The 18,584-nt window shown below is 45.2% G+C and overlaps 1 protein-coding gene across 2 annotated transcripts in view; it reads left to right on the top strand.

The window, feature by feature from the left end:
- The window catches only part of CCDC146 (coiled-coil domain containing 146), a 950,534-nt gene that overhangs the window by 816,656 nt on the left and 115,294 nt on the right, over positions 1-18,584 (top strand). For both annotated transcript variants that reach the window (XM_078679302.1, XM_078679310.1), the window contains exon 16: positions 2,500-2,628. In XM_078679302.1, the coding sequence (XP_078535428.1) occupies positions 2,500-2,628 (129 nt within the window). The remainder of the gene's footprint in view (positions 1-2,499; positions 2,629-18,584) is intronic.

Raw genomic sequence — 18,584 nt, 5'->3', positions numbered from 1 at the left:
TCTAGGGAGATTATATGATCGATCAAAACCACATCAAAACAGTTTGGGGCCTGCAACACAACCAGCTAATAGTTGGCCCTAGTAAGGATGGTTGTAAGAGAAGTACTTGGTCATTTAAAAGAGCACAAAATTGCCCCTTAAGGTTCGATATCAACACTGCAATATTGAACCTAAAATTGTTTAATTGAATTTGTTCATGCACGGTCATAAAACAGTGGGCATGGTGTGCGAAGCATCGTATACTTAGACTGAGCACAGAAGGCAGCACAAGAATTGCCATCCCCTTATAGATGGCTGCTGCTTTCGTACCCAGGATGGCTGAAATCACGTGACACGCCGAGCTCGGTTCAGTGGGCGGTACAATGCACACAGTTAAATTAACACACGAATGGGAACCCGTAGATGGGGTCGAGTTCACGACGCTGGTGTGAATCGGCTGAGGTTAAGCGACTTTGATGGTCGGTAAGAGCTGAATAGGACGGTGTGAGTGAGATGGAGTACCGAGGGTAATTCAGCAGAGCTGAACTTTGGAATTCGGCTAGCTTTCGGGCATTGGCATTTACACGTCGAGTGTGGCTGACACTCTTCGAAGTACAAGATGTGTAATGGTTAAAATATTGTCACGAGATTTGAGAAGGTATGGAAGTGGTATGACATTCGGTTTGGGTTATATTCGTACATTATCTGACACTGGTTTTATGTACATTTTAGAAGACCAGACTGCAGTTGGTTTTCTGTTGGACATATGATCAATTGACACTGGAGTCCTAAGTGGAGGTTTGCAGGTATGCTACCACGACGCAACCTCCAGGTGATTATGTTTTAATAGATCTAAGTGCCACAACATTGTAAGTTTCACTTGACCTGGCCCTCCGCTGCACGCAGGCCGGGATTTTTGGGCTCATTAATTTTCGTGTCATTTTTTTACCATCACAGGTGGTGTAAATATTGAAGTGGAACTATGAGAAGATAACCCCTCGTTGGCCCTGAAGAAGTTGCACAAAATAAAGCAACGAAACATGTTGGCTATAGTGAAAATTGGTTCAGTATGAACCGGTCTTAATTTGTAGAGCTCGCAGCCCAGAATAAAATAAGGAGGGGCCAGCTAGCTCTTTAATTTTAGTGGTGAGATTCACATTTATTATTTCTCACTGGAGTAATATAGGTGTATGTGTACACACAATAGCAAACGTGGTTTACCGGGTTTTGCTATTGCATGATTAACCAATATGCTTTCTGGTTTTCGTGAAGAAAAAGCTCTGTTGTATGGTGTATGGTCTTTTTCTTGTTTCTGTCTCTTTTCTGTTTCCACTATAAGAGAGGAAGTTACCTATGATGATAAGCGGGTATACTGGTAATTGTCAGCCAGCAACCCCATTGGCGGTTCTACCGTGAGGTACTTTCTCTCTTTCTCCACATTTTTTCAATTGGATGAATGGTGTGGTGAATTGATGGTATTTGACACATTTTTTATTTACTTCCCCTTTTTTATCCATTGGAATAAAACACTGGGACAGAAATATATATCTGTATAGTTAACGTGTTGGGGACTGTGAAAGTGTGCACAAACCCACGAATTTCTGTCACCGGAAGTTTGAAGTGTTCAGTGTTGTTGGTGGATTCTACACTGGACCTAATGGCCACCAAATTGTTGTCTCTTTTCAAAGATAGGCTCCACAATCATCGGCTTCAAAGAAAATTGTCCAGGATTTAAGCCTTGGGCCAAATGAATTTAAGTCTTTCTTCCCTACTGCTTTACTTTACCACTGTACCACATGTATGTTCACCATACACAGGTAACTGAAATGTTGCGTTTCTGCATGATTGTGGATTTGCCATATTTGCCACATAATCCACGACCTGGTGCATAATCTGTGGAATTCACCCAAAGAAATGTTTTCAAGTTTAAATGGATCAAAAGTTAGTAAAAACAGTGTCAGAATTTGCGTAATGGCCCATTTTTTGCCAAGGTTTAATGATTACTTTTCAGTTTCTGTATGCTGTATATTGCTTTATATAGCAGTTGGATTGATACTAATATTGAGTAACTTTGCCCAGATGTCATTAATAGCTGTTGAAATGACAAAATGACGATAATTCTGTCACAGATTATCCAACATTATGCCATAAAAATGTCCTGTTATTTGCTGCATAATTGTGTATGCCGTATAACAGTGCCGCTTTAATTCAAACTATACTTCACTAAAGTGCTGAGGATGAATTGCATTGTTCAGGACGTGACTTCAACGTCCTTTGCACTAGTGTGGGTTTAGTTCATCACTAGCCATGTGTGCTCAGTCATGTATTTACAGAAATACACTTTCCTTGGTCACATTCGTTCACAGTTCTTTTTGTACATTTGGAAGTTCAATGGGAAATGCTTTTCTGTTTAATACCCTTTTTGTAATTTAAGATCATATTCCTTTGTTTTTGGACAGAGTGCCTCGCTGCAGATTTTTACTTAACAACACTTCTTGATTTTTCTATTTAATTTTTCAGTTTTCCCAGTGCCATGACAAAGTGAACGAACTGGAAAAAAATGTGGAAAGTCCAGGGACGGAGAACAGAGTGCGTCTGCTTGATGGAAAGGACCCCTCCTTGAGTGAAATGATAAAAAAAATTGAAGAGGTAATGTTTATCTTTTTTGCCCAACCAGCTAGAGATTTTATACATGGTTTTGGGATTTGGGAAATTGTATCCCATTGACACATTCCGTACTTATGTTTTTTAAGTCTGTAAAATAATAATAATTATTATTAAAAGATTATTATTATTAAAAGATTATTCAATATTTTCTCGCTGAATAGGCACCAGATCCAGTGACTGAGGCATTTCTGTATTCTTTTAGAGCAGGGGTCTCCAAGCTACTTCTGATCAATGAAAATCATTGTTAGTTACTGAAGCTGAAGCCACTCGCGCAGTGTTACCAGACACTTCCACGCCCAGCTTAGTACATTTCCAGGTGCCTCCAACCAGTCGATCACGAGCTACCAGTAGCTCACAGACACCTTCAGAGAAGCTCACAGCTACTATTTCTAGGAAACATTAAGTCAATCTATTTCTCCACTTCCAATGAAAACAATTATGTGCTATTATTTTTTGAATCATTTTTCTTCATGTTAAGTTCCTTCTATTTTAACAAATGACTGAATTTTGCGGTTATAAATATGGCATTGTGTCTACAGGCCACTGTGTGAAAGGTGCCTGCTGTTTGTAAATGTGACACTTTGAAATGGAAGAAAACGTAAATGATGAGTTTAATGGAATCCACATAAACATAAAGTTAACTCCAGTTTGATTTTCTCCCATTTCAACTTTGCCCACATGTTGGAAAGTGTTCCTTTTTGCAAAGTTACCCCCCACTTTCTGCCTGACACATGAGGCACTTTTTTGACTTGGTGTGCCCTGGGTCCCTACCAATCAGGTTCCCAGGTCCTGTGTTGTTTCCCAAAACTGTACCTGTGTACCCACAATTGGCACATCTCTGCCCACAGGCAAAACCCCACGTAAAAGGTACCATGGATACCAAGGGCACTGTGACCAGGGAAGGCCTCTAAGGGCTGCAGCACCCATTGGGGCACCCTTAGAGACCCTGAAACATAAAACACACACACTGCAATTGCAGGCTGTATGTTTTGGTGCAGAGCGAAGTGAAGAGTTGACATGGCACACATCCCTGTTTGCCATGCCTGCAGCCCCCTTGCTTAAGCCTAGGTAAATCACCCCTCTAGCAGAGTGTACTAGCCCTCAGGTAAGGGTACAGTGGCATGAACCCTGTCCTCCTACAGTGTCTAAGTCCATTGTTAGATATTGTAAGTGCAGTGAAGCCATAAAGAGTATATGGTCTGGGAGTTGGTCATTACAAACTCCACAGTTCCATAGCGGCTTCATTGAAACCTGGGAAGTTTGGTAGCAAACTTCTCAGCAAATTAAACCCACACTGATGCCAGTGTGGGCTTTACTGTACAATGCACACAGAGGGCATCTTAGAGATGCCCCCTGAAAAACAACCAGACCTGGTGTGGTTCCTGTCCGCCATTTGCTTCCACCAGGCAGATTTCTGGACCACTGGGTAGAAAGCCTCCGCTCTCTGGGTTCAGAAACAAAGCCCACCCTGGGCAGAGGTGTCATGCCTCCCCCCCTTAGGATGGGCTGGGTTCACAACAGGGAAAGCTTCAAAGGCCTGCCGCGTTTGTAAACTGTCCCTGCCTTTTGCTTCCCCAGCAACTGTCTACCACCAGTTCTGATCCACACTTTGGGCAGGAGAATTGGCGGGAAAACAGAGCAAGGAGGAGAGGTGTGCCCACCTTTGCCAACACCACCCCTCAGGTGGGGGAGGCGAGGTGAAGCACACATCTCAGTCCCCTCCATCTTGGAGATGAGGGGACCCGACCAATTGGGAAGAGGCTCATGCCCCCCTCCCTGTGGAGGGTGGTATAATAGGGGGTGAACTCACCCCAAGGAAGGGACCTATTGGACCTGACCTGCTCACCCCTGTATTTATGGGAGACCCCAAACCTTGCCTCCTCAGATTCGAGGAAGAAAGAAGAAGGGCTGAAGCGCCGTGCTGACCGAGGAAGAAGAGGACACCTACTGCTTTGGCCCCAGCCCTACCGGCCTGTCCCAACTTTGATCTGCCTACAGCAAAGAAACCGGCATGGCCAACAGCCCCCTAGAGCCTGGAGGTGCTGCCCTGCACTCATCTTACAGACTCTGTCTCCCATGAGCACCAGATTTGCTCAACAAAGACTCCAAGACCAGAACCTGGACCCAGGCGGCTCCTCAGTTCTGCACCATTCTGCACCCAATGTCCACGGGCCGAGATTGAGTGGCCCAACACCACAAGGAGGTCTCCCCAGCGATCCTGGCCTGGGAGCTCGTGATCCCGACCTCCCTCAAGCTTCAAGACGACGCCTGCAGCCTCAACCTGAAGGGTCCCCCTGACTGCGATCGGAGCTAGAAAACAGACCCAATGCCAGAAGACACCCCTGCATCCGAAATCCCACGGCTTTGGGTGGTCCAAGTGATAGTGTCCAGGCGTCCTCCAAGAATTCAACTCACCTTTCCAGCGGGTGGTCGCCTTCAGGATGTCTCCCTCCCCAAGCCTGCAGCCTCTTTGCCGAACCATAGGTCTCCATTGGAATCCACAAGGGTCCCCGACGTCTGCTTGACACACTGCACCTGTGCGACCCTGTGCCGCTGGAGGTGCAGCTCCTGTGCTGATTGTTGGCCTGCAGTGCTGACCTTGACCCCAGGAGCTTTGCTCCTACACTCGAGTGGTCTGATCGTAAACAGCCCATGACCTGAAGGCCCTCCTTAGCCCCAATGACTAATGTTGGGCCCCTGCACTCTGTACCCGCCAGCCCAGTGCTGATGGTGGTGCAATTTCAGTGCCTCTCTAGACATTGACAAACCTTGGCCCTAACCCCCAAAACTCCCACTCGTAAGTTGTTTACTTACCGGAGAAACCGCTAACACTTTTTTCCCATAGGAATCAATGTTGTGATGTTTTGTTCCTAAAAATGTTGCATTGAGCGCCGCTGAACGATGACTGGGTGGCCGTTGCAGCCTCCCCTTCCCCCCCCGAGAGTATGAGGCAGCTTACAGGAGCGGGTGACTGGGCCGGAGTGATGCGGTCTGCTCCAGCAGGGGACACCGGAAGTAGCTGGGCACCTGCTGAGAGCAGCCACACTTTATCAAGTAAGTGTGCCTTGGGCGCATCAGGCAGCCGGGAGCCACTGGAATAGTTACTTCCTGCAATCGTCGGGCCTGGGGGATCTTTGGCATCCTTCTGCACACCTTGCCTGGACCCACGCAGGTGGCGACCTGCCCCACGGTGAGGTGCGGGACAGGTCGGGAACTTATACGTTGGGCTATAAATCTGGGTGCCTTTGCACCGATCTGGTGCTGGTGAGGTGCCCAGGGGCTGGAGCCTGCTTGTGCCCCATCACCCCTGGTGCCCATGTGGGAGTTAATCGGGACCCTGTCCCTTCCTTGCTGGCCTAGTTGACTGCTATCCTTCACCCACTTGCGATAAACCTTGGTGACTTTCAGATTGGGGTTCTCTTAAAGGCGCCTTAATGTGACTGCCCTGGACAGCTACTGGGGAGGGGGGGTTTGTCTCCCCTTGCTTATTCCGGACAACCTGACTGCACTCTATACTGGCCCTAGCACTTTGCATGCTCTGCAGGGATAGGAGCTGTACTCTTACTGCACTTTCGAGTCTGCTCATGCCCCTCCTCTCCCTATTGGCAAGGAGGGATGAGGCAGAACCTTTTCCCCGGTTGTTCAGCACATGGCTCCTCTTGCCAAGGCATTGTCCAGCCTGGCTACCAGACAGCTGCAACTACCTCACCAATAATGGTGCCTGCATCATTTCTCCTGGCCATCTTTGCAGGCATTACACAGTCGACGCAGTGATGGGCAAATCTGACAGCTGCCAATCCAAACTTCATTTTGAGTCCAGTCGACCGCTGGGGCTCTGAACATCGCTAGCTCATCCTCAGAGGCACTCTCGGACTCAACAGGGATGAAAGCTATGCTGGTAGTGGTGCATAACAGTTTGACATCCTTCAAAATAAAAATGGACACCATGTGCAGCAGGATGGACTTCATCGCTCATACATTTGAGAAGCATGATGGTTGGCTCCAGGAGGCTGAGCATCACATCTCTACAGTTAAGTACTCTGTCTTCTTGTGGATACACCCTTCACACCATGGAAAAGGTCCTCAAGGTCATTGCCGCTAAAAATGAGGATTAGGACTGACAGCCATTCAACCTAGGGAGTTATCTTGGATAGACCATTGTATCCTCCCCTTCGGTGGGATTACACTGCATATTATGTCGAAAAACTCATAAGTCATCAAACAGAGATCTAATCATGCAATCATTTTAATACAGAACTTTTAGTGCTGGATTTTTTGACTTAGAAGAAATACTACGAAAAACCCTGAGATGTTTATGATTGTCATGGACAGTGATGAGGAATTTACCCACAAAGACAAAAGTAGATACAGGGGAAAATAAATCTAAAAACAGTATTTCAGCAGGACTTAGAAGTATGTTGAACAAATTATGACAACTTGAACGAGTGTGGTAACATAGTTATTCCAAATAGACCTGGCGCAAAGCCAACAAGGAATATAACAAGGTCATCAAAGATGCAGAGGCTAACTTCCACCAGGGTCGAATTGGGCTCCATTGCCCACCCCATCTTTACAAAATAAAGTATTTGCTCCTTTCTAAATCAATAATTAAAGCCATTCATTCTTCCCTTCAGTCAGGAATAGGTCTCAAAGAGTTAGAGAGCAAGGATCATTCCTTTGCTTTAAAATAAATGAAGAAAAAAAACCATTAACTCTCATTCCAACTTGTTTAGCGAACTCTAGGCTGGTATTGCAGCTTCCTCACCTGGCCAAAATGTTAGAAAGGGTAGTATTTAACCAAATTAATTATTTTGTAGACTCTCAAAGTCTCCTTCTTATGAGTCAAGTCAAGATGCAGCACAGAACCTGCGGGTACAGCCATATTAGATCCTGTACGCCTGTAGGCTGACAGGGATGTATCTGCTTCTCTGATATTATTCAACATAATAGCCACTTTTGATACCGTATGCCGTCAACTACTATTAAACAAGCATTTGCATTACTAAAAGTTTGAGCTATTGCTGTTGCAAACAATAATGCAACGGCAATAGCTCAAACTTTCAGTAATGCGAGACCTATTCAGGTGCCGTGATTATACCAAAAGTAAAGAAATGGAAAAAAAAATCTATTTCTTTACCTTTGGTATAATCGCGACACCCGCGCTTTACTTTTAATGTTATAAGTAAAGTGTGGGTGCCGCGATTATACCAAAAGTTAAGAAATAGAAAAAAAAATCTATTTCTTTCTTTACCTTTGGTATAATCGCGGCACCCACGCTTTACTTTTAATGTTATAAGTAATGCGCAGGTGCCGCGATTATACCAAAAGTAAGAAATAGATGTTTTTTTTCTATTTCTTTACCTTTGGTATAATCGCGGCACCCGCGCTTTACTTTTAATGTTATAAGTAAAGCGCGGGTGCAGCAATTATACCAAAGGTAAAGAAATAGGAAAAAACATCTATATCTTACTTTTGGTATAATCGCGGCACCCGCGCCTTACTTATAAGATTAAGAGTAAAGCGCGGGTGCCGCGAATATACCAAAGGTAAAGAAATAGATGTTTTTTCTATTTCTTTACTTTTGGTATAATCGCGGCACCCGCGCTTTACTTTTAATGTTATAAGTAAAGCGCGGGTGCCGCCATTATACCAAAAGTAAAGAAATAGAAAAAAAATCCATTTCTTTACCTTTGGTATAATTGCTGCGCCCACGCTTTACTTATAACATTAAAAGTAAAAATAGTAATGAAAAACGAGCCCTGGTTTCGGTTTCAAGTATCGCGCCCGTGTCTGGGCACAATAATTGAAACCACTTGACGGCCTATTGGTGTCTATTACGCGCACCCGAGCGTGTGGGATTCCTAGGTCAGCTCAGATTCCCTGTTATTCCCTCACTAAATGTCTCACACTGCGCGAGCACTGCTGCGCAGTGCACAGCTAGGTGCAAGACCTAAAAAGGGGTACAGCATACAGCATTTTGTATACAGCCCTAAATGGGTTCTGCAGTTTTCTTTATTTGGCCAAGAAACTCAAGTTGAACTTGGATCTAACTTATCAAAGATCAGATTGCTAATTTGTCGTGTTCAGCAAGGGTCAGTATTGCCTCATTCTGATTAACATATTTAGGACACCTCTAACGAATCTAATCAAACAGGTTGGCTTTTCCTGTCTGATTCATGCAGATGATACACAAGTTTTATTTGTGATTGATGCTGAACCTTCCATCTGTGCTACCAATTTAAGAAACTGTTTGTCAATTGTACTAATTTGGATGACACATAGTCATTAAAAACTACATTTGATTAAGAACTAACAAAGAAACAACCCTATTATTAATGTCACCAAGACATCTTTTTTTTCATTTGAGGCTTTCAAACCAGATGTTTTATCTTTTTAATCTCCAAAAACGGAAGGCATTAGTCCTGGGCAGACTTAGTGACAGTGGTTGTCTGTTTTAAATATTTCAGGCTAGCACATAAAGCCCTCTACATAAGAGAGCACTTCCTATCACAAAAAGGTCGTCTTTCAAATGCCCCAGAAAGAGAGCTACTTTCAGAAAACACAGCACTTATCAATGTTCCAAAATTTCGTTGCTTTGTGAATTTCGTCGATTTGTGCAGAGATAAAAAATATGAGTAGTCCCTAGCATACTGATGAGCCGCCCCCTCTCCGAATGTCTCGTCCTGGCATTTGAGGCCACAGGTGCAGGAGGGAAGGAGCAAACTTAATTGGGAGTTTGAGCCAAATTCCATGCACAAATGTTGCAGTGCAGTGGTGGAAGCATACACGCCCCGTAAATGTAGTGGTTCCCCATACAATGGGATTAACCATATTGTCTTCACACAGGCCTGTCACATAAAAATACTCCCAACACATGGCAAGTATTTGATGTGTTGTTTTTGTGGACGCCAACATCTTTTCTTGAGTTTATTTCTCACTTCCATTACATGGGTCAACTGTAATATGGCTGGGTGTGTTCCTGTGCCACAAATGTGCATGTACTTTGCGTCTACTCATAGAACTAGTGTTTTTTTTAAAGATGTCTTACTTGATTTTCAAAGAGCGTAGGACAAGTCTGCTCTACAAAGTATGCATGTCATTACAAGATTGTCCTCTTAGTTACATATCAAAACAGATACAATTGTATAGTAAGTTTGCGACAGCGGAAACTTGTGTGGAACAAAGCAGGTTATCCTAGACCTAAATCATGAGATAACAGAGAAACTGAAATAAGACGGCTGGCCATTCCTTTTACATTCCAAGGTATTAGCCTCTAGTTGCTTGCCCCTCCATGATCTGTGGTATGTGTAAATCCTACTGGTTCGTAATACAATCATAAAATGGATGGTGGTAAACTGCTACCCCTATTAATGCCTGAAGTGTGACCTTGCAGTTGTATAAGGCAAGCTTTCCCCCCCCAGTGCCAATCACATAAAAAAATCCTACATACCACAGTTTTCCTTAGAGCAATTCTGGGTTTTTGGGAGATTTTAAGAAGATTTTTTTTTTCCCAAAGCATTATTACAGAGATGCAACATTATCAACCCCCACCACCCCTTGTGCAGAAATACAATTCAAGGACATAATAGTAGATACCAAACAAATTATACAATGGGTAGGCGAAAGAACAAAGGAAAGGAAAAAGAGAATTACATACAGCCGGAGAAAAAGAAAAAAGGAAGAGAACATAACTCAACCCTAAGTTGTTTTTAATTTTAAGCTACGCCAATTAGGGAAAGGGATCCTTAAGTTAGCAAATAGACAAGTTAACCATTTGGGCCAGTCGGATCCAGCCAGGTAGTTAGGGGTTCCCAGATGTCTAATCCCTTCCTTTGCCGATTTTAAGAAGATTTAAAGGAGATGTTGTCACTATTTGATTTCAAAATTGGCAACAGGGCGGTGCGATCGATGCCATAGCACTGGGCTCTGACTTGGGGTGGGGGCACCATGTTTATTGTTTTAGAAGCAGCTGGTGCTGTATTCCTAGTTCCAGCAATAAATATGTCAAGATAACTCATCTAATTAACGTTCTTCCTGGAGAGAGACCAAAGCTTTGTCTAAGAAATGTTGACTCGTAGTGCAAAGGGTTAATATGTCTGTTGCAAATAAGGTGTCCCATTCATATCACAACGTGCATAAAATATAAATTGGTCAATGGGTTACCGCTTTTGTCAGAGAGGACCAATCTACTATATCGAATGCTTTTTCTGCATCAATGGAGATCGCTGCGAGAGGGAAAGATAAAGATGAGGCCCTATTAAAAACATTGAAAAATAGACGAGAAATATCAGAGGTTAGCCTACCTTTAACTAATTCATATTGCTCAAGACCGATCAAATGAGGAAGAAAGGAAACAAGTTGTAAAGCTAAGAGTTTAGCATATATTTTATAATCAATGTTTACTAATGAGATGGGGCGGTAATTTTTGCAAAATTCGGGGTCTTTGCCATCTTTATGGATAAGACCGATAGAGGATTCTAGAAAGGTACCACTAGCTGCTCCTGTAGAACAGAAATGTTGGAAAAGGTTAAAAAGTGTTGGTAATAACAAATTAGAAAAGTGAAGATTTTACAGAAAAGCCCTCAGGGCCGGGAGATTAATTTTTCTTTAAAGAGTTCAAAGAGGAGGAGATTTCCTGTAATAAAAGATCTGTGTCTAAAGAGGTAAAATCCAGATTAGAAGAGGAGGGAGGGGGAGAAGAATGAAGATAATCATCAATAAATGAATCCGATGGGGGTGACTCAGGAGTATATAAGATGCTATAAAATTTAGTAAATTCAGCTAATATGTCCTGATCTTTGAAAAGAAGTATACCATCATTTGAGTGAATGGAATCAATTAATGTCTTTTCTTTCCTAGATTTTAAATAATTGGAAAGAATAGAGCCAACTTTATTTCGACCACCATAGTATCGAGCACTGCTGCGAAGCAAAGTGAAGGAAGCATTATCAGTAGAGATTTTATTAAATTCCACCTTAGCGCATATATGATCCTGCAAAGTAGAGTCTGATGAGGAAGTGTAGAATTGATGCTCTAAATGTTTAATGGAAGACAACAAGGCTTTATGTTTATTGGAGAACTGTTTCTTTTTCTTAGAGACAAAGTCAATTATAAACCCACGGGCTGTTGCTTTAAAACTATCCCATACCGTAACAGGAGATATAGAAGAATTGTTGTTAATAGAAATAAATTCTTCCGCAAAGGATATAAAAGAGGAGGAAAAAAACAGATCCTGTAATAGATAATTATTAAATCTCCATCTAGACGTTTTAGAGAGGAGAGAAAGTAAATCAAAATCAGTGATTACTGGAGCATGATCTGAAATCAAAATGTGCTCAATCGAGGAAGAAGCAAGATTCTGGGCCAAGGATTTTGAAAGAAAAATGTATGCAATCCGAGATAGGGATCCATGTGGAGGGGAAAAGAAAGAGAATTCCAAATGATCTGGATTACATAGCCTCCAGGCATCAACTAGTGGAGTCTGTGCAATAGTATGAAGAAATTGTTTGTGTTTTATGGGGAATAAAACGTACCTGGGATTTGCGATCAATAAAAGGGTCCATGACTTGGTTACAATCACCTCCTGATATAAAAAAATTAGTCTTTATGTTGAAAAAACCTATCTGTAATGGCAGGCCAAAAAGTGGGATCAGGTTGACGTGGACCATAAATGTTAAACACAGTGAGAGGGACATTATTAATTAGTAATTTGAGTAGAATCCACCTACCATCGGAATCAATATGTTGCGTTACAACAGAACAATTCAATTTTTATGACATAGTATAACAACCCTGTTCTTTTTTTGTATCGGTGGGAGATACTGAGCCAACCCAATTACGCTTAAGTTTGAGAGCTCCGGCATCAGACAAGTGAGTTTCTTGGCGCAAAACTAAATCAGGTTTATATGAGGCTAGATGTGAAAGAATTCTCTGCCTCTTTATAGGATTATTAAAACCTTTTACATTCCATGTGATAACTCTAAATGGAAAAAATTAACATCATGACAGTATAAACAGTATAAATTGAAAAATACAAATGAGCATAAAATAAGAAATAGATATGGAAAAGGAGAATTAAGAAAATAGCAAATTCCTAGAGTGACATTAGAGAGAAAAATAGTAAAGAGAAAAAACAGCAAAGAAAGGGAAGATATGTGAAGAAAAAGAAAAAATCAAGTGACAACAGGGAAGAGAAAAGTGTGATTATATGAAAAGGAAAAGGAGAAGGAAAGGGAAAGAGAGAGATAGGGGAAAGAGAAGGAGACACAGTACATATCCAAAAAGGATGACTGATAAAACATACCTGAAGGGATCAAAGGGAGAAACATCAGGGCAAGGATCACATGACAAGATGAACCACCCAAACCAAAGACATCCGGATCGCATCTGGACGGGGGAGGAAAAGGATAAGGACCTTTCTGATAGATACATCTGCCGTGTGGATTCCTCACCTTGTGAATATCCCCTTGCATCAGCAACATTCGGAAATTCTTTTCGTAGCCTCGCACCGACGTGGACTTGGACGTCATAGAGACACGGCATTGCACACGACTCCGCTGACGTCACCGATGCCTATAATAGGCCCACGCCGGCATGATGACATCAGTTCCCTTTTTTCAGCGTCGTCGACGCTCTTGGTTTCGGGAATCTCAGTAGCCAACTGGTACTTTGTTGCCTTTTTGTTACCACTTTCTGCTTCTTTGTTTCTTGTCTCTTCGACGATGTCGACAAAGAAGACCGGCTTCAAGCCCTGCAGGGAGTGCGGGAAAATGATGTCCATTACTGACCCGCACGAGGACTGCATTTGGTGTTTGAGCTCTGATCACGATGTGGATGGATGTTCGTCTTGTCGGAAGATGAACCCGAAGACCGTGAGGGAAAGAGAGACCAAACTCCTGGTAGCGAAGCTGAAGGCTGGAAAAGGAAAATCTTTGAGGTCTTGTTCTCGAAGAGCGAGGTCGAGGTCGAAGTCAAGATCCGGATCTCGAGAGGAGTCGTCTTCGAGGTCCGCTTCAGACCATGCTTCGAAGTCGAAGAGGAAGCATAAGAAGAGGAGGCATGAGTCCCGACGTCGTTCCGGTAAGGATTCGGGCTCGAGGTCACCGAAGAAGGTACGTTCTAAGGTGGTTACGCTGGATGTCTCAGATCCTGAAGGTGAGGCCTCACCTTTGGAGTCGCGGGCGCAGTCGCCGACTCCGGCTTCGAATCCGTCTCCGGCGCCGTCCCCGGCCCGAGATGAGGAAGAGGTTCAGGTTGATGTGGATTCTGCGCCTGCCGAAGAGCCGAATACGAACCCTCCACAAGACCAGCCTGAGGGTTTGCAACCTCCCTTTCCAACCCCAGGCCAGGACCCATCGGCGTTTTTTAACGCTATGTATGGCGTCTTTTCAAGGGCGTGGTACCCCTCTGGCGCACCTTCGGGTCCCATGGGTCCTCTGGCCTTCAATATGGGAGTTCCTCACTCCTATCCTCCTGCTCCATTCATGTCCTATATGCCGGCTCTGACGCCGCCATGGCAATTTCCGGCTCCACCGAGGTCGTCGACGCCGGTTCCGGCGACACCCGCTCCAGAACGACCTCGAGAGCATCCCGCTGGGCCATCGGATTCGATACCGACGTCGATCCCGGCTCCGTCTGAGCCGTTGGTGGATCCGGCTGCGAGGCGTGTTAAGGAGAGGTCCAGAAGGGAAGCTCATCGCCTTTTGGAAGAGCGAAGGTATATGGAGTCGCATCCTGATGTTGAGGAAGGTGAATTGGAGGAGGATTGTTTTGATGAACTGGCTGACGCTGATAGCCTGGATTTCTCTCCGGAGTGGGAGTTACCATCAGGCTCTGATACACCTTCTAAGGACGTCCAGCCTTATCATAATGTGATGAGGAAGGCTGCGGTACTTCTCCAATTGACTTTGCCAACAGTGGAGTTTAAATCCAATCTTCTCACGGAGGTTTTGCATTCGCCTAGTTCTGTGGTAGAACCATTGCTTCCGTTTAATGATGCCTTAACGGAACCCATTTTGGAGGTGTGGAAAAAACCACTGTCAGCTCTTGCAGTATATAAGAGTGTGGCAAGAAGGTACACCTGAGGACCCTGCTTTTTTGACGTCTCATCCATCACCAGAGAGTCTAGTCATTCAAGCAACCTGTTCCAAAAAGAATGTGAGTGCCTTTCCTCAGGTCCCCGGTGAAAAGGAGGCAAAGAAACAGGATCAGGTGGCTAAAAAGACCTTCTCCTCTGCAAGCATGGCGTTGAAGTCTACTAATTCCACTTGTCTGATGGGGTACTAATTCCACTTGTCTGATGGGGAGGTATGTGCATGCCCTTATGGATACTATGCGTACTTTAGCTCCTAAGATTCCTGATGCCAACAGGAAGGATTTTGAGGAGGTATTTTCGGATGCACAGGCAGCGGCTCGCCAAGTGATACAGAGTGGTCTGGACACTGCGGACTCGGTGGCACGTATCATGGGCACTGCTGTCGCCACTAGAAGATCGGCTTGGCTGAAATCCTCAGACTTTTCGGCAGATGTTCAGGCGACTTTGCTGGATCTGCAGTTTGATGGATCTGGTCTCTTTGGGAAGAAAGCTGATACGGCACTGGAGAGATTTAAAGACAGTAGGGCGACTGCTAAATCTTTAGGTCTCCAGATCAGAGGTTCTTCGGCCAGGAGATTTAGGGGTTTTGGTCGCTCTTCCTTTCGGAATTACCGACAAAGTCAGCAGCAGCAACAACAGCAGCAAAATTCCATGTACAGATCTTACAGGGGAAAGCAAAGAGCGCTCCTCGTGGACGTCAAACCTCTTCCTCCTCCACTTCCTCCAACCCTCCAGCCTCAGAAAAGCAGTCCTAGATCCGCCATTCAGGATCATGTGGGTCCGGTGGGGGGTCGGCTTACCCATTTTCTACAGGATTGGGAATCGGTTACATCAGATCTTTGGGTTCTCAATCTTGTAGAAAATGGGTATGCCCTTCCCTTTCGGGAATTTCCCCCCAATTAGCCTTCTTGCCAAGGTTTTTGCACAAAGGAACATCTGTTGCTTCTACAGGAGGAAGTGCAGACTCTATTAAAAAAGGGTGCGATAGAGGTGGTCCCAGAGCAGGAAAGGGGTCAGGGATGCTACTCCCGGTATTTCCTGATTCCCAAGAAGGATGGCAGACTTCGTCCAATCCTGGATCTCAGGATCTTGAATCTCTATCTGAAACAGGAGAAATTCAAGATGCTCACCCGTGCTCAGGTTCTTCAAGCGCTGCTAGAAGAAGACTGGATGGTGTCGCTCGACTTGCAGGATGCGTACTTTCACATCCCAATCCTGAAGTCGCACAGGAAGTATCTCCGTTTTACGGTAGGATCGCAACACTATCAGTTTGCGGTCCTTCCTTTTGGAATTACTACTGCACCTCGAGTCTTTACCAAGGTGATGGCGGTGGTGGCAGCGCATCTCAGAAGGTCGGGGATTCCTGTATTCCCCTATTTGGACGACTGGCTGATCAAAGCAGAGTCGTCAGAGAGAGTGCTCCATCATCTGCAATAGACAACCCAGTTGTTGTACAGGTTGGGTTTTTCGATAAATGTACCCAAGTCTCACCTGGTGCCCTCCCAGCGCATCCTGTTCATAGGTGCTGTACTGGACACAACTGTATGTCATGCATTCCCTCCTCCTCAAAGGATTCGCGACATACAGAAAATTATTCCTTTGTTTTACAATGGAGCGGTTGTTCCAGTCCTGAACGTCCTTCGTCTGCTCGGTCTGATGGCTTCCTGCATTCTGTTGGTCAACCATGCACTCTGGCACATGAGGGCGCTCCAGTGGTGCCTCCGCAGGCAGTGGTATCAACACAACGGAGATCTCAGGGAGTCAGTGAGGATCTCCAGAGAAGCTGCAGCGGATCTGTCTTGGTGGGGCGTGGAAGGCAACCTGTCTCAGGGGAAGCCTTTTCAGCTCCCTCCTCCGGTGGCCACAGTAATAACGGATGCATCCACTCTAGGGTGGGGTGCTCATCTGGGGGATCTGTAGGTCAAGGGTCTTTGGTCTCCAGAGGAAAGGTTGCTTCATATCAACCTTCTAGAGTTGCGGGCAATACGTCTGGTGCTCAAGGCCTTCCTCCCTGCCCTTCGCGGTCAGTCGGTTCAAGTCCTGACGGACAACACGACCGCGATGTGGTATATCAACAAGCAGGGAGGTGTAGGGTCGCAGTGTCTCTGCAGAGAGGCTCTGCGTCTCTGGTCCTGGGTTCAGGACCATCAGATTTGTCTGATGGCAAATCATCTGGCCGTAGTTCTGAACGTACGTGCAGACGTTCTCAGTCGGCAGTTCTCTGCCGACCACGAGTGGAGGCTCCATCCGGAGGTTGTTCACGACATCTTTCAGATGTGGGGGACCCCTCGGGTGGACCTGTTCGCCACTCGCGAGAATGCTCACTGCCTGTCATTCTGCAGTCTCCAGTATCCGATGCAAGGAGCTTTGGGGGACACGTTTCAGTTGAGTTGGAGAAGACAACTCCTTTACGCGTTTCCTCCCATACCTTTGATTCCTCGGGTTCTGAGGAAGATTCGCCAAGACCGGGCCCAAGTCATATTGGTCGCCCCGGACTGGCCAAGAAGGGTGTGGTATACAGATATTCTCCACCTCTCCTCTCACCTGCTGCTCCGTCTCCTTCACAGGGCAGACCTCCTCTCTCAGATGGAGGGGCAGGTTCTTCACCCCCACCTCCAGACATTACACCTTCATGCCTGGAGATTGAACGGGGCAACCTGAATACCTTTTCTCTCCTGCCTGACGTGGTGGATGTCATCTTGCCAGCCAGGCGTGACTCCTCTAACCCCATCTATTCTTATTGATGGTCAAAATTTGTCACTTGGTGTGGGGAGAAATCTATTGACCCTTTGAGAGCCCATTTGTCTGATGTTCTCCAGTTTGCCCTCTCTCTGGCGCAGCAAGGGCTTGCTGTTGCCACTGTTAAGGGCTATCTTTCAGCGCTGTCGGCATTTCTCTGCTTGCCTGACCAGCCGTCTCTTTTTAAATCTCCTGTAGTTTTAAGGTTTTTGAAGGGCCTCACAAATAAGTTCCCTCCTACTCCTTTTATTGTGCGTCAGTGGGACTTAAATCTTGTCTTGACCTTTTTAATGGGTGCTCCTTTTGAGCCTCTTCACAAATTTCCTATGAGGCTTTTGACTCTTAAGACAGTCTTCCTCGTTGCAATAACCTCAGCAAGTAGCGTAAGTGAGCTTCAAGCTCTTAGTTCCAAGCCCCCTTTCTTGACCATTCATGCTGATCGAATGGTTCTTAGGACCAGGGCTGCTTTTCTCCCAAAGGTGGTGACTCCTTTCCACCTTGGTCAATCCATTACTCTCCCTACCTTTTATCCTCCCCCACACCCTTCCAAGGAGGAGGAGAGATTACACCGTCTGGACCCCAAAAGGGCGGTGTCCTTTTACCTGGACAGATCTAAAGACTGTCGGTTGGATGACCAGCTCTTCATTGGGTTTGCTGGCTGCAAAAGAGGAAGAGCGGTCCATAAAATAACTTTGTCAAGATGGATCATCCTCTGTATAAAGATCTGCTACTCTTTGGCCGGTAAGGAACCACCAGAGGGTAGAAGGGCTCATTCTACAAGAGCTAAATCTTCAACCTCCGCATTGGCTAGAGGTGTTCCTGTAGAGGACATTTGTAGGGCAGGAACTTGGTCTTCCCTCCACACTTTCGCGAGGCATTACTGCCTGGATTCCAAGGTGAGGAGGGAAGGCCACTTTGCGCGTTCTGTCCTCCAGGATTTCCTGGTATAGCAGAGTGGACACCCTCCTCCAGGAGTGGGGACTGCTGTGGGAATCTATTCACAAGGTGAGGAATCCACACGGCAGATGTATCTATCAGAAGAACAAGTTACTTACCTTCGGTAACGCTTTTTCTGGTAGATACAGTATCTGCCTGTGGATTCCTC

The sequence above is a fragment of the Lissotriton helveticus genome, chromosome 1_1 (assembly GCF_964261635.1).
Source record: "Lissotriton helveticus chromosome 1_1, aLisHel1.1, whole genome shotgun sequence".
Classification (NCBI taxonomy): Eukaryota; Metazoa; Chordata; class Amphibia; order Caudata; family Salamandridae; genus Lissotriton; species Lissotriton helveticus.
Note: the sequence above shows the minus strand (reverse complement) of the source record. Positions and strands in the feature narration are given on the sequence as shown.